This window comes from Theobroma umbraticum, unplaced genomic scaffold (assembly GCF_002168275.2).
Source record: "Theobroma umbraticum cultivar Fairchild unplaced genomic scaffold, ASM216827v3 scaffold_50.0, whole genome shotgun sequence".
Lineage (NCBI taxonomy): Eukaryota > Viridiplantae > Streptophyta > Magnoliopsida > Malvales > Malvaceae > Theobroma > Theobroma umbraticum.
The window spans coordinates 1,828,236-1,843,074 of NW_018397261.1; the positions used below are offsets into that span (position 1 = coordinate 1,828,236).

General features: G+C 34.8%; 2 protein-coding genes across 3 annotated transcripts; both read right to left on the reverse strand.

Moving 5' to 3' along the window:
- Positions 1-4,889: 4,889 nt before the first annotated feature.
- PIF7 (phytochrome-interacting factor7) lies at positions 4,890-8,466 on the reverse strand. The gene is made up of 6 exons (XM_021430430.1): positions 8,067-8,466; positions 6,677-7,178; positions 6,375-6,473; positions 6,191-6,256; positions 5,722-6,093; positions 4,890-5,427 (listed from the first exon to the last, which is right to left on the reverse strand). Exons 1-6 carry the CDS (start codon positions 8,186-8,188, stop codon positions 5,314-5,316), a joined length of 1,275 nt encoding a protein of 424 aa, XP_021286105.1. The 5' UTR covers positions 8,189-8,466; the 3' UTR covers positions 4,890-5,313.
- Positions 8,467-11,282: 2,816 nt separating this feature from the next.
- On the reverse strand, positions 11,283-13,198 carry LOC110418597 (uncharacterized). Of its 2 annotated transcripts, none has more exons than XM_021431373.1 (6): positions 13,074-13,198; positions 12,881-12,988; positions 12,145-12,377; positions 11,947-12,070; positions 11,654-11,732; positions 11,283-11,564 (listed from the first exon to the last, which is right to left on the reverse strand). In XM_021431373.1, exons 2-5 carry the CDS (start codon positions 12,904-12,906, stop codon positions 11,669-11,671), a joined length of 447 nt encoding a protein of 148 aa, XP_021287048.1. In that variant the 5' UTR covers positions 12,907-12,988; positions 13,074-13,198; the 3' UTR covers positions 11,283-11,564; positions 11,654-11,668. The 2 variants fall into 2 exon arrangements, with proteins under 2 accessions (XP_021287048.1, XP_021287047.1); XM_021431372.1 differs by having other exon boundaries at positions 12,145-12,416.
- Between the last annotated feature and the right edge of the window lie 1,641 nt (positions 13,199-14,839).

Here is a 14,839-nt window from a genome sequence, read left to right on the forward strand (position 1 = left end):
GGTTTTTGGGAGACAAAAGCTTCAAGAATTTAGAAGAATGGACACCTTATAAAGTAAGAATCGATTCTAGGAGAATATAATCTAGAAGGAAAAAATATGAAGAAGAAAGAAATGATTCTCCAATAAGCAGAAGTCGGTTCTGGGTGAAAGACAATCCAAAGAGCACAAGTCTAAAGATAAAAAATTGATTCTACATGGAGAAGATATCGGTTCTTGAAACACCAAAAGAAAAGATTAGAAACTTGATGACCAAGAAAGAGATTGTACAATTGGAAAAGATTGGAGCACACAAATAAGCTCAAATTCAAATTTCAGTGCCATACCACAGTGAAGAATCGACACCTTAAGGTAGAAGAATCTATTCTCCAAAAGAACTGACACCTTTGAACCCAATTGTAGAAGAACTAACATATCAAAATAAAAGAATCGATTCTCTAAAGATAGAACATTTTAGACTTTATGTAGAACCGACAACTCATAATCAAAGAATCGATTCTCCATGTGCAATAAAAATGTGCAAGTTAGTTGGAACATGTGAAAGTTGATTGAAATTTGACTCCAACAAGAAAGAAATCACAAGGCTTATAAATATCTACTTTGAGAACGTTAAAGGAGAGGACTTGAATAATTTTGACATCTTTGAAAAGAAAAAAGGGGAAAAACAATCAAACGAACTATGAGCAAAAAAATCATATATTTGAGTAAGAGTAGAACCTAAATATCACATTTTTATCCTTTAGATGATACCGCTTGAGCTTAAACCTTCCTTAATCGTTCTTATCTTTTGAGAAAATATTTTTTTTATCCTAAATTTCCTTATTAGGCTTGTTAGAGGTTTTAAGCTAGAGATTCTTCAAAATCCACTATTGTATTGATTAAACCTCCAAGAAAAAGGTAGAAGCGTTTTGCCTGATCCATTCAAAGGCTATTTCTTGTGTAAAGGCTGTGCTTGAACCTAAAAAAGGTAATGTCTTGGTTGAGGTTATGCCTGATCTTGTGAAAAAAGGATGTTGTGAAGGTTTCACTTGATCTTGTTAAAAGGCAAGTTGAAAAAGTTATGCCTGATCTTATTGAAAAGGCAAGTTGATAGTGAATTCAAACTCCTTATATTATCAAGGGAGGGGACATAGGCATTGGAAGGCCAAATCTTTATAAAAATCCAATTGAGTACTCTTTACTTTTTTGCACGTTGTTTATTTGATTCATACTCCATTTTTTTGCTTAATTTCTACTACATTTTCCAAAGTTCTTTTAAAACGGGAAAATTTTAATTCATTACCAATTCACCACCTTCTAGGTTACTTTACTTTAAGCTTATCTTCTTAACAATGGGATTGGGGGAAAAACCTAAAAAAGATTGAAAAATGTAAAATTATATTGCATTAGTAAATAGTATGTTTTTGTAGCTCTTATAAGTGGAATAAGTGGATTGTAAAATGTAGCCTAAATAGCTCAAATAACCTAAGTTATTACCTTTTACTCATAACAAGGAAGAAAAGAAAAAGGTCAAAGAAACTAAAGTAAAGAAAAGAAGCAAAACATTGGTGATTGTGTTGCGTTTCTATGAAAGGATGATCATTCTTAAGCTATTTAAGCCAAGGAAGCCTAACTCGTTAAATATATTATGGTTTAGTTTGCAACAAAAGTTTTAACTATCAAGCCTTTTGTAGATAGATGATTTTGATTTTAGATACTCAATTATTATTTCTTTAAGAATTGTTTTATAGCAAGTGTAATGCTATACAAAGAATAATGTGAACAAATGCTTCACATGAATATATAGTTATGTAAGTAATCCAAAACAAATGGTAAGTTTCACCGGGTTACGTTCACCTTCGGATGTTTTGAAAAGTTTAGTTTGGTAGCATAATATAGAGGTAATTAAGAGGTTTTCCTCTTAAGTTTTCCTAAAGCATAAGTGTTTCTCCATCTCACCTTTTTTCCTTTTATCTTGTTCTCTTATATGTTTTCATGTGTATATTTTCTCTTTACCTTTTACTTAAGAATAAGTTTTATTACATTATTAATGGACCCATTGCTTTAATGATTACATAATAGGTATCTAATTATTACTCATTATATGCAATAAAACCATTACATTAATATCTACATAATGGGTTTCAATAACAATTACCCATTTTGTGCATTAAAGTTCTTCTCAACAATGTTACTCATTATCTGCATTAAAGTCTATTTTTGAATTACTATTTCTTCTAACTCAATATATAGAGCCTTCACAGTTCATTTTAGAGGACAAGATTTTGAGAACTGGCACAACATATTTTATGTATAAAGTTTCTTTCTCTAATTCTCATCTTCCTAGCTAATTCTTTATCTATTCTCAACATTACTCTACTACTTAACTATTCTCTTCCACTGCCAAAACACTACTCCAAGGACTACTTCAATCCTCCTCTCTGTTGTTTCCATTATGTCTTTTTTCTTATTTGCAACACTTCCTCTCTCTATTACAAGAACCCCTCCAACACCTCTTAATTGCAATTGAGCATGCTTCAATTCCTAAAATTTATATATTTTTTTTGAAAATTGAAGGATTCATTGATAGAAACAAGGAATAATGTTTCCCTGTTAGGTACATAAAAAAAAGGAACATGATTTTAAGAAGCTATAGTGCTATCATCTTAAAATCATAGTCCTCATACATTCACTTATAGAACAAACTATTAAACAACCTAAGAACCCAAGAATCATTCCCTTATATCCTCTTTATGCAAAACCGGATTAAGATCATAGAAAAAAAGCACAAAGACATTATAACAGCCTTAAATATCAACAAACTTTCCTCCCACATTAGTTCTCAATGAAAAGATCCATTTATACACAAAAACAATCCATCATGAGGTATACCTATTCAAGGTCTGCACAGTTCATACAAAGTGAAAGGTTCAAAACTAAACCATGATGAAGGGACATTAAAAACACGACCATGAACCTAGACTTTAAGCATTTCATTTCACCAACGCTCATTTTACTCACAAACTTGAAAAAGCTCTTTTTGTTGTTGAACCCCTTCTTTTGCAAGCCTATCAGTGAATCGATTTTTCTCTTCTAAGATATGGTTGATCTCCCATTCCCTAGCATTTTTCTTCAACTGTTCAATGTGCAAAATCCATTTTCGCATCCTCCACGAAGCCATAATAGGTTCTTTGACCCATTTCATAACACTTTTTGAGTCAGATTCAATAACAAGAACATGAGAATGAGCCCATTTAGAAGCAAGAAAAATTAGAAAGGTTTCCCTAATGGCTTGATTTTTGCTAAACTTGCATTTCCAACCCTAATGGATTTCGAGAAGGTGATTTTGACCTTTCCATTTTCATCCTTCATTACTCTTTCAGTTCCAGCTTCCCCGAGGCAAACTTAAGTTGCCTCGTCAACATTAAATTTCATTTGCCTTTGCTTTGGTGGACTTCATTCATCAACATTTCTCTTTTCTTGAGCCTTCACCAAAATTTTGCACATGACCGGGTCTCAACAAGTGTCTAGCACTAGACCTTAATCATGAGGCCATTTCGCCTTAGCCTATGTGGCCACTCTTAATTTTCTTAGCTCATAGACTTGGTTCCCATCCCATATGTTTCTTTTCCAAACCATCTCGTTCCTATGAAGCCACATTGACCAAGCAATGGCATAAAAAACCATTTCTACACTTTGATTTCTCCCCTCTTAATTGTCGATATGTGTTCCACAGACTGAAGAAATTAGCAATGTTGTTAAGGATAGCTCATTCGAATCCCCATCCACTTTTCCATCTTGACTAGATTTTTCATGTCTTCAGACTTCGGACAAGTGGATATATAAATGATTGATTGTCTCTTGATCCTTGAGACATAATAAGCAAATAGTTGCCTCATTTGTTGTCAATCCTTTCCTAACCAACTCTTGCTTAACAGTTACCTTTTCATGGAAAAGTTGCCAACAAAAGACCTCAATTTTGAAAGGAGTGATGTTGGACTAGATCTTTCTCCATACACTCCCTTGGCTATTTTCAACATTAAAAGCTTCTTTGTAAAAAAATTTAACGGAATACTAACCTGAAGCGAATTTCCTTCGAATCAAAGTGTCTTTCTTCTCCCTATTCAAGTGGTATTGTTCAATAGTGGACTTTAGGTGGCTCCATTGGTCCTCTTCCCACTCGAATGGCATTCTCTTCAATTCAATGTTTCAGACTCATTTATCCTCCACCACTGCCCATACTCATTAATGCGGCCATCTTTGTTCAACACAAGAGCAAAAATCTCAAGGAAGAGCACTCTAAGAATGCCTTCCTCAATCCACCAATCTGTCCAAAATCGAACACTGCTGCCATCTCCTATAGCCAAATGAAAATTAGGATCAACTTGCAAAAAATGCTCATTAGTAGGCAAAAGAGACTTTATGATATTTTTCCAAACCGAGTATACCTTCCTATTAGTGTTTATTTTGGCGAGGAGCTTGGTGGGATCACCTCCTACTTTCTCTACAATAACCCTTCTCCATAGACAATTTTTTTCATGCCCGTACCTCTAGACCCATTTGTTGAGTAATGCTCTATTTTTCATTTCCAAATCAATGATCCCCAAACCCCCATCCTCCTTGTATCTACACACTTTGTCCCACCCCATGTAATGGATTTTTTGTTTCTCATCCACCTTACTCTACAAAAACCTCCTCTCAATTTTTTTTCAACTCATTTTTAACCCCCTTGGCAACTCCTCTCAATTTTTTACAACTCATTTTGAACCAATGTATTGAGTAATGCCCTATAATTTATATTACTTTCTTCATCATTCAGGGGTATCATATGCAAGAAATTATTTCTAGCTAACAGTGATTTCATTAGTTCATCAGTAGTCCTTGTTGTTTCATGCGTTACATATTAGGCCTCATTTTGCAATAAATATACATCCATGTTGATTACTAGGAATTGTACTGTTACATTCTGGAAACTGTAAAAAATAGGGAAAACATGCTTTCCAAGTTGCAAATGGGAACACTCACTCTATTCTGGTTTCCTAAAGTCTTCCGCTTCTTGCGTTGTCGTAGACTAAGGAAAGCATCAAAGGAGGCTAGGGTTTAGTTAAAAACTCCAAACCAGCAACAGGGGAAAACAGCCGACCTCAATGGCCAGTCAAATACATATATAAAGGAAAAAAATATGCCAGACTTAAACTAATCTAAGTCCTAGTATACAAGATTGTTTTTGCTATGTGACAAAATAACATAAACCGATCGAAGACACAAATAGGCTATGGCTTTTGGACTTCAAAGATTTTCCCTGTTTCTGATTTTTATTGCTTACTATTTTTCATCTTAATCCTCTTGTACGTTGTTTGACCGAGATGGACTGCTTGCTGTCTGTGTGGTTTGATTAATTTGTGGCCTGTAGAGTGCTGCCATCTTGCTGTAAAGGTCCATATTCACGGACTGCAGGGAAAAAATCAAAATAAAAAGCTCTCTTTTATCTAAATGTGTAAGTACCACAAAAAATAATAGCAAGATTGACGAACATATATAGCATTATTTGGTTTACTTTGAAAGTAATAATTTAAGTTTGCAAATTAAAAATGATCATATTGCTTGTTGTGATTAGGAAATTAAACTTAATGTAGAAATTATGGAATGGTGTCGGTTTTGGTGAGGTAGAAACCATTTTTGAATTGTTTTCAGTGTAGTGGCTTGAATTGCTTCAAATCGATCATTAATGTAAATTTGACATACTTGAGCTAGGAAAGCGCAATAAGGATCAGGCAAAGGAACTGAGGCATTAGAGATAGCATCTGAATTTGCTTGAGCTGGCCCGCGTGTTGGAATCATAGGCGGTGCCACAAAGGGGGGAAGAAATGCGGGAGTAGGAGCAGTGACTGGTGAAGGATGCATAAGAGGAGGAAGAGATTGGGAAGGAAAGCGAGCCATGGAGTTGATGTCCAGCATTCCGATGCCCATCCGAGCTAAAAGAGACATTTGAAGATGTTGCTGCATTCCTAGAGGCATCATCATCGGAGGCATGCTTCTCATACTCATCATCTGGACTTGTGCTTGGAGTTGCTTTAAGTATTCAATCACTTCATCAAGCATTGAAGCTTTATCTGTCTATAATGTTAAACCAAATGCTCAGACTCATATTTAGAGTAAATGAAAGTATAAGAAGTTCAATACGGAAAATGATAAAAATGACTATATATCTTACCTTGCTTGCATTTGGCACCAGCTTCTGAAGAGTCCTCATCTTTTGATTAATTCTATCTCTTCGTCTCTGCCAAAATTAACTAAAACGTTACCTATTGCAATTGTTATAATCGAGCAAAATGAAAAAAAAAAAAATATCAGGACTTTTTACTAGTAATTCTGGCCAGGGGACTGCATTGTTTTACCCTTTCAGAGAGATTATGGGTAGCTGCGGCTCTACTTCGTCTTGTAGAGTGGGAGCGACCTGTTTCACCTCTGGTCTCCATATCTTCATCTCGGTTTTCCTACAAGTTGTGCAAAATTGTCTCAAGAGCAATTTTTAGGTAGAAGGAATTGTAACATGTCAACATTCTTTTTTATGTTGGCAGGTGGGGGAAGAATCATAACTTTAACTCAAACGATATATGGGGTGGATATATTAGATTACTTTATAAATCAAAATTTTTAATGAAAAATTTATTATCCCATAAGATGCCTAGTATTTTACGGATCCATCATGGTAAGAAGAGTCCTCATCGGCGGTTTTGGTCTTCATGCTCTGAGGAGATTCATGTGAAGCCCAAGTCATCATAGTTGTATCGTTGTCCCTGCAAAATGCAGCACTAGCACTCGCACATGCACTGCGGTCTGCTCTATCTTCTTGAATACCGCCACTTTGATTTTTCCCGCTTTGATCAGAATCCGACCGTGCCCGTTTCTTTAACAGTGCAGCTGCTGCTGCCACTGGCAATCGAGAAGAGCTCTCAGCCCAGTTTCCCATGGATGCTGCAGCAATGGAACTTCTGTTTGACCGGGTCTGGTCGTGCTGAAGTAAGTTGAAATTTTGTTTTTGTTTGTTGCAGGTAGCTTGATGGACTATGGACTCTAGGGTGTCATTGGATCTACCCCACGTTGGCTTTGTCGGGGGCGCAGTAGGAAGGAGCCCACTGAGGCCATGCATGGCTAGCTGGCCATTTTCCCATGTTAGCTCCGCAACTTCATAGTTAGACCTGAATTTCAAGTACAAAAATTGGTTGAAACAAGGCATTTCCATGATTAAGGAAGTGAACTCAGAAACAAAAGCAAGAAAAGAATAACCCTCTGATTATCCATTTTTGTAACATAAATCTTATAAGAAAAATAACTACAAGTTGTTTACATAGTTCTTGGTAGCATTAATGAAATACTGATTGGAAATTAGAGTAGGTGGGAACTGAACAAACTAGCGGTTTTTTTCACCAAAATCAACCCATCAAAGTGACTGAGAAAAAACTAAATATGGTTGATAGAGGTCAATAAATGTCATAGGGACAAATTAAGAAAAAAAACGGGTGAGTCTGCTGAAGAAAGAAAACGAGCTTGAACAAAGCTATGTGGCTCTTATAATGCATAAAAAGGAGAAGAACTCCTTGAAGAAGTAATCCATTGAAAAAGAGAAGCAGGGCAAAAGGAAAAAGGGGTCTGTTTGAAGGAGGGAGTTTCATAGTTGAAAACATGTGCAAAAGCAAGATACTGAAAAGTAGCTGAAGACAAGTTGTGTTTCAACCTGGAAAGAGAATGAAAAGATAGTGAAGAAAATAAAGCTGACACAAAGGCTATAGGGCAAATGGAGGATAGCTCTTAAGCTGTGCTTTGTTTTCTTTTGGTTGAGATATACTTCAAACAAGGAAAAGAAAAGTCTTTGGAATAAACTAAAGTTGAAGGAGAATCACACAGCAGGTGAGGCTTAGAATACCAAGTGGGATTCCTCCCAAACTAAAGTTAACTCCATGAACAGAAATGAAAAAGTGGAAAAAAAATGTACTATCAGATGAACATAGAAAGAAGCAAGGAAGAAAATAAACACGAAGGGCAACAGAGAGGAGGAGAGAGTTGCTAGCTAGGATGATAGTTCATACATGGGGACGAGGTGAGTATTACTGGAGTTGAGCACGTGAGAAGATCTGTTGCCTTCTTCTTCTTCGACTTGTTCCTGTCTTTTGTGCTTTAGATTCCAATTTGGTACTACACACTGATTCATGATGATGATGATTCTTACTTCTCTTTAGTCTCTAGACTTTCTGTGTAATGAAGAGCAGCTTGAGTTTGAGTCTGGATTCTCTCTTATTTCCTTGACCTCTGGCCGCTTTTCTTGGATGTCAATTGATTAGATGGAGATTTGACACACAACATGTGGTAGCCAAAAAATGTATGAAAGAGAGAGAGAATCGGATATGCTTTGCCACTCTTCTCATTTTATCTCGGGAATCCATACAACTATGACGATATGTTCCATGTTTGCCACTCTTCTCATTTCAAAATTCATCATTCCTGTTAAAAATAGTTAATATTTTTTGTTTAAGACGATAATTATTGATTAAAATTGATAAATATTACGCAATTAATGACTGAAATTGGAATTCCTAACAAATTATTGGTGAAGTTTTTTTTCACAATGAATTGATTTTTCAACCAATTTGATAATGGCATCGTGCTAGGACTACAATGCTAGGGATGACCTTTTTTCTTATTGAAATTGATATTTTCCATTTGATTTGTAAACAAGAGAATCCAAAGAATATATTTTCAAAGAAAATCTTTTCTTGAGTTTGTTTTATTTTCTTGAGGAAATGGGAAGTAGAATAAGAGCTTAAATCAATCCTTCTCCTAGTTTCTTATTTTCTTGGGACCATACTAAAAAATAATATATATATATATATGTGTGTGTGTGATCTGAGTTCATGAAAATTACAAACCAGTCATATATTTAACAAGTGGCCTTAAGAGTGTCCTAATGTAGGGACTTTGTGAGCATATTGTCGGGATCCTCTTGGAAAATTGTCACTGGTGTCAATGTCACTATATTCATTACAAAAATTAAATACTGGTTCACACAACTTTCCACTCATTGTCAAAGGTCTTTCGGGGAAGCAAGCAAGTCAAAAAATTTTATCCTCTCAATAAATTAAATGTCCTTGGCTGGTTGACGGCAACATTTTCTTTCAACCCCTACACAATCCTTGTCAATCTTGCCACTGGCATATTCCTTTTTCTCTGTGCATAACCTTAACCAAATCATCACAATCTGAATTGGGTTTTGCCCCTTTCATCACATGTAACAATTAGCCAAATAAAAGTTTGTAAATATATGAATCACCATTATTAGAATGAGGGAAAATATGTTCAAGTTTGTCAATATATATGTAGCAGCACATACATCCTTGACAGCTAGCAGTTTTGCTAGATATCAGAGTATCGACACACAATCTACCTTGGAGTGGAAACAGACTAAAATGCCCCTGAATGGACCAGAGCTGCCAATCATTTAGATGTGACATTGTACTCTCAAAACACCCATGAAACCAAACTCACCAACCTTCCAGTGTTTGCTTAGATCTCAACCAGACATTGGATTGTAGGAAGCAATGACACGTGAATACAGCCATCAGCTGTCGTCCTTGATGGCCACCACGTGTCATCAGCAATCATTTTCCTGCATTAGATATGACAAGGAATCTCAACGCTCCCCTTTGTTTTTCACCAAGTTTTTTTTTATTCTTAGGGACAAACTCAATACATTTGTGTAGTTTCTAAATGGGAAGATGTCATTTAGACAAAGCCATTGCCGCAGTGTAAACAGAATTTAGTATTTTTATCTTGATTTGGAGATGCAAACCACATGCACAAAAGTTTCATATTGATTAGATCAGGAGCAGCATTTGTCAGCAACTCATGTTGTAGGATTTTCGTTGAAATGGATGTTGGCATTGCCCTAAGTAAACATGCTCCAATGACACCTCATCTACATAGGTCACTTAATTTATAGATCGAAACATTGATGAATACAAAACTATAAAATTCTCTTTCTGTTTGTTGTTTGATCATCGGATAAATATTCCTGTAAATGAACTGCTATAAGGACGAAAGGGAGGTATTTCAGCTGGAAGCGCCACCTTGAATTTGCTCAAATATGTACTTTTTCTGGGACTTCAGCCATGATTAAACTGTAAACTTGCTTTTTAGAATTTAAGGGGAAGAAAAGAAAGGTGGGACAGAGAGGAGGCAGCTTGTGATGTGGGTTTGAGAGAGAGAACATAAAGAATTTAATGCTAGAAAAGGAATGCCAGAGGTGAGGTAGACCGTCACTGAAATCATTTGACATAAAATGTGGAATTAATTGTACAAGCAGTTGAATTAGGAACCAGCAAAGTATATGGTAATCAAGGACACAACACGAGGCTTTCTCTACTAAAGTCTGTCGGCGTTGCCTTCTGCTTTCATTCTGATGTGAATGTACACAACATCATTTTTGCCCCAAAGTTCCAAGCTGAGACCATAAAATTGGTTAATGATATCATTTCACAGGTCGCCTTTGGCTGCTAAAGCATTTTATGTCTGGTCGCTTCTGTTAGAGAATGGCAGTAGTATCAATTAGTTACTCTGCAATTCTGATGAAAGATGTGCAATGCCATTTGTTGCACTTTTTTTTTTGTCCTTTTCTTACACTGAGCTGCCAAACTTCAATTGTAGACTTTGTTTCTCTCTTTCCCCTATTCACAGAGATATAACTGCAACTTCGGAAAGGTATCAGCTCTGTTCTTATATGTGCAGATGGGAAATAAACGTAATGTCTTTTTCATAAGTGTTATGATTGATCTCCACAACAATAATTAAACTTAAACAAGATGACAGTACAGTCTGAAAAGTCATAGCCTCACAGGCCTTCTTACTAGAACCAACGGGACTTATCTATTGAATGCATTGTTATTATCAGGTTGGACTGGAATCAAGGTACAAACCGCTGTAATGTGAAAGACTGATATAGTACTAATCGAAGACAGTTCTGTGTCACTCACATAACAACTCTGCCAGAAGCATTGACAATGGTATGGTCAGATAATAATACCATTTCATTTAAAACAAGGAAATCCATAGCTTCCTTTGAGAAATTCAAAATCAAATCAAATTTTCCTTTTCCCAAGATCAAAAACTGAGTCATTCATTCTATTAAATTCAAAAATTGAAAAGAAAATTATAATGAATACCAATGTTTCAAATATTATCTTTTTCACCAGTAGCCAGCAGCCTTCATTGTGTGGTAGGAAGTAAAGACTTGTTCAGTAAAAAATCCTGTATCCAGCCTGAAGCAAAATATCATTTAAAGATTCAAGAAGAAAAGGGACACATAGCGTCATAATTATTGCTAATGCCTTTGCTTTGATGCTACATATGACCAAACCAAATTACATATACATACATATATATATATATTCCAATACATATTTATTTCATTATCTAATCTTTCGATCTTCTCTATAACTTCAGATTTTCTTGCCCTGCCAGCAACCAGATGAAATCTTCCTATCCTGTTTTTAGTAATGTTGCACAATAGTTGCCCTTTGCATCTCCAGTTTGTTCTGCAGTGTCAACAATCAATAGTGGTAGTGTTGTAGCATAGGCATTCACGAAATATATATAATATTAACAACAAAAATTAAATCAAAACCATTCTTCTTTTTGTTTAATCCTTGGCTTTCAGCATCTTGTCACTTCCGCAAGCAACAACTGATTTCAGCTTGTCATACCTGAGATCATGAAGGTTAGGAAAAGAGTCAAAAACTAGTTCCAGCTTTTATATGTTAAAAAGGATTTTGGGCATGTTGGAGCATAAAAAAAATGTGTTTTGCATCATTTTGGAGAGCCTGCGTAATAAATATACCAGCTGCTAATTGGTATGATTTGGAAACTCTCAAAAAGAAGAAAAACAGAAGAAGATATGCCTGAAAAATAAATACTTACCATTCAGCATTTTCTCCTGGTGCTATTGGTATTACAGCAGATTTAGAGCTTGGCTTGGCAGCTGAATAAACTCCTTCGAATTGCTTAGTTTTTTGTTTCATTGGCTTTTTCTTGGAATTGTCAACTAGTACATACTCTTCATTAGTTTCTTGAAAAGAAAAATCATCAGAAAATCATATCAATCGTTGGAAAAGTTACCTGCAATTTTGGTTTTCTTGTATGGGAGTTGGCTGGTCGTTCCATTAGAATGAAGCATGGCATTTCTGCCGCTGTCTTTTCTGCTCTCACTCTTGAGCTTGGTGGCTTTCGCTTCTTGAAGTGACTGAATCGCAAATGCAGCTGCTGCAACTGCAGCTTCATGTGCACCTTCTTTGGGATGATTACTTTGACTGTTTCGACCTGAAAACTGCCTCTGGAACCAGTTTTGCTTTCTTAAAAAATAGCAGAGAAAAACGGTTCCATTATTTTTGCTGCATATATTAACAAAGAAACATACTATCCACTCAACTAAAGTGTAGAAAAATGCTATTGAGCAGCACCATAAGCTATGCAACAGGATTGTAATGAATGATAATTAAAACATGTCCTCCCTTGTTATGATATTTTATTGTAATCTTTGGGACATTACTTTGTCCAGAATACATTTTCAGTGCATTTCCTGAATTCTACCTGGTTTAGCTATTTGCTTAAAGTTTGATCTACCAAGATTCTAGTTGTCAAAACACAAAATGTGAAAGAATCTAATTCCCACTGATAATATGAGATTCTAACTAGTTTCTTCTTGCTACATATAAAAGTAAGGAAGCAAGGGAACATCTAAGCGTTTCTACTAGTTAAGTCCATCTACTTTGTTCATAGTGCAAATATACTACAGTAGCCACGTGAAAAAAGGGTTCTTCAATAAGAACGAAAACAGTGAATCAGAGGTCAATACCTGCTTTCCTTAATATGGTTTTCCATTGTCAGGCAACTCTATGTTGATCTTTCCCAGCAGAAACGTGATTTGCTAAGAAGACTTGCTAAGACACGTATTTATAGCTTCCTAACAGGAAAAAGGAAATGAATTAAGTCAAATTCACATGCGGATTTGATTAAAGCTAAGTTGACTTAATTCCTTGCTGGCTTACTCTACTATGCACATCGTTTCTATGAGGTCTTCTCTTATTGTTAGCTTAGCATGACTCACAGCATTCTTCAAGGTATGAACAAGGAGGGAACATAAAGAAAACAAAAAAAAAAAATGAAAAAGGCTGATGGAACCCAAGAAGGGACCAATTCTTATTCCCTTTCCTTTGACAGCTATATATTCCTTAGTCTACATTACCGTTCAATAAAATGACGTAAACTCCATAAAGCAAGTTGGTGAATGAGTGGAATCTGCCGCTCAACGGCACATATTTTGAAACCAAAAAGTGAAATCCTTCACCGCTAATCTAATTCAACATGCGTGAAAATTAGGGAAGAGGAGGTGTGATTCAAGGCAGGCGCTGGTATTCGTGCTACATCTTTTGGAGAGCTCCTTAGAATTCAGAACCAACATTTGTTCCCTCAACTAAGAACTAGATGCTGCTGCTTATTATCCATTTTGTACACATAAATATACGTATCGAATAAATAATATAGATAGTAAGTCCAGAATCATATCCCATAAAGATTTGTTCTTAAATCTTTACTAAATATTAAAATTATGATAAATTAATCTTATTCAAGTAATTCGATTTTGTATACAATTAATTAAAACTAAATTCAATCAAAACTAAACAAATTAACAAAAATTAAAAATTCACTAGAAAAAGGCAACAGATTAAAATCTAAGATTATGGGTTTATTCACAATTCATCAGATATCAGCTTCTCTTATTATTTACATTCATGGGTGGTTTTATTAACCTATAATCCAAATCCGAGATACTTGCACAAATACTTAACTTAATTAGGTCATTATATATCTGTAAGAATCAATAAAATAAGGTCCATTAAGCTAGTATTCTAATTTGGCTATGCATGGTAATTGGTATATGTCTACCCGAATAGCGAATCAGATTACCTAAATGAAACATACACTATTCAAATCTTAATCTAATGTAAAATCTATCTACCGAGTTTCAATTAGATTCACAAATCAGTTAATTATTTGTCAAACAATCAAAAGCATTAAAAACATATTTGAATAAAAAAAACTAGACCCATTCATAATAAATAACAGAGAAACTTATATTCACATTACATGTTGAAATCAACTAGAATCTTAGAAAAATAGTTTAGTTCATAATATCTAATAAAAACTTTATCCAAAGAAAATTAGTCTTTAAATCCAAGTAAAAAAAAAAAAGAAAAACATAAAAGTAGAGAGAAAACTAATAATTGAAACCTTGTGATCTTGATTCTCTCAAATTCTTTTGCTTTCTTAATTTGTTTTTGGCATTTTTTCTCCAGAGGAATTGCTTGCTACCTCTTCCAAAAACCTTTGAAAAAGGCCACTTAAATAATGTTCAAAAACCCTACCTTCTAAAATCTTGTAAGATCCTTCTTTTTGAAAAAAATACTTTTAAGTGCTGCAGCTCTCAATAGTAAGAGTGAAAGCCAGGGGTAGAGCCTCGTAATTGGCCTTCTAAATTTTTAAAAATTTTTTATACTATATAAAATTTTTAGTATATTCTCCGATCCCTTCAATAATTTTTTATTGAATAATTAATACAACTAAAGAACAACAAAAAATATCCCACATGCCTCACTCAATTTTAATTTTTTTATTTTTTTCAATTTATATTATTATTTTTATTTCTATTTTTTATATTATTTGCTTATATGTTTTAAGTTTTTATAGATTTGCTTTTTCAAATTTCCACGAACCATCAGCCATATTCTGTCTCTTTTTTTTTTTTTTGGTTATG

Bases quoted from the DNA above. Each gene is read 5' to 3' on its own strand.
- PIF7 (XM_021430430.1), bottom strand. From the start codon at position 8,188: ATGAATCAGTGTGTAGTACCAAATTGGAATCTAAAGCACAAAAGACAG. The intron at 7,179-8,066 runs GTATGAACTATC...CTTGAAATTCAG, and splicing joins AATACTCACCTCGTCCCCAT to GTCTAACTATGAAGTTGCGG. The intron at 6,474-6,676 runs GTAAAATACTAG...CACAACTTGTAG, and splicing joins CTTCTTACCATGATGGATCC to GAAAACCGAGATGAAGATAT.
- LOC110418597 (XM_021431372.1), bottom strand. From the start codon at position 12,906: ATGGAAAACCATATTAAGGAAAGCAG. The intron at 12,417-12,880 runs GTATTGACCTCT...TAATATATGCAG, and splicing joins AACCATATTAAGGAAAGCAG to CAAAAATAATGGAACCGTTT. The intron at 12,071-12,144 runs GTAACTTTTCCA...AGTATGTACTAG, and splicing joins CAAGAAAACCAAAATTGCAG to TTGACAATTCCAAGAAAAAG.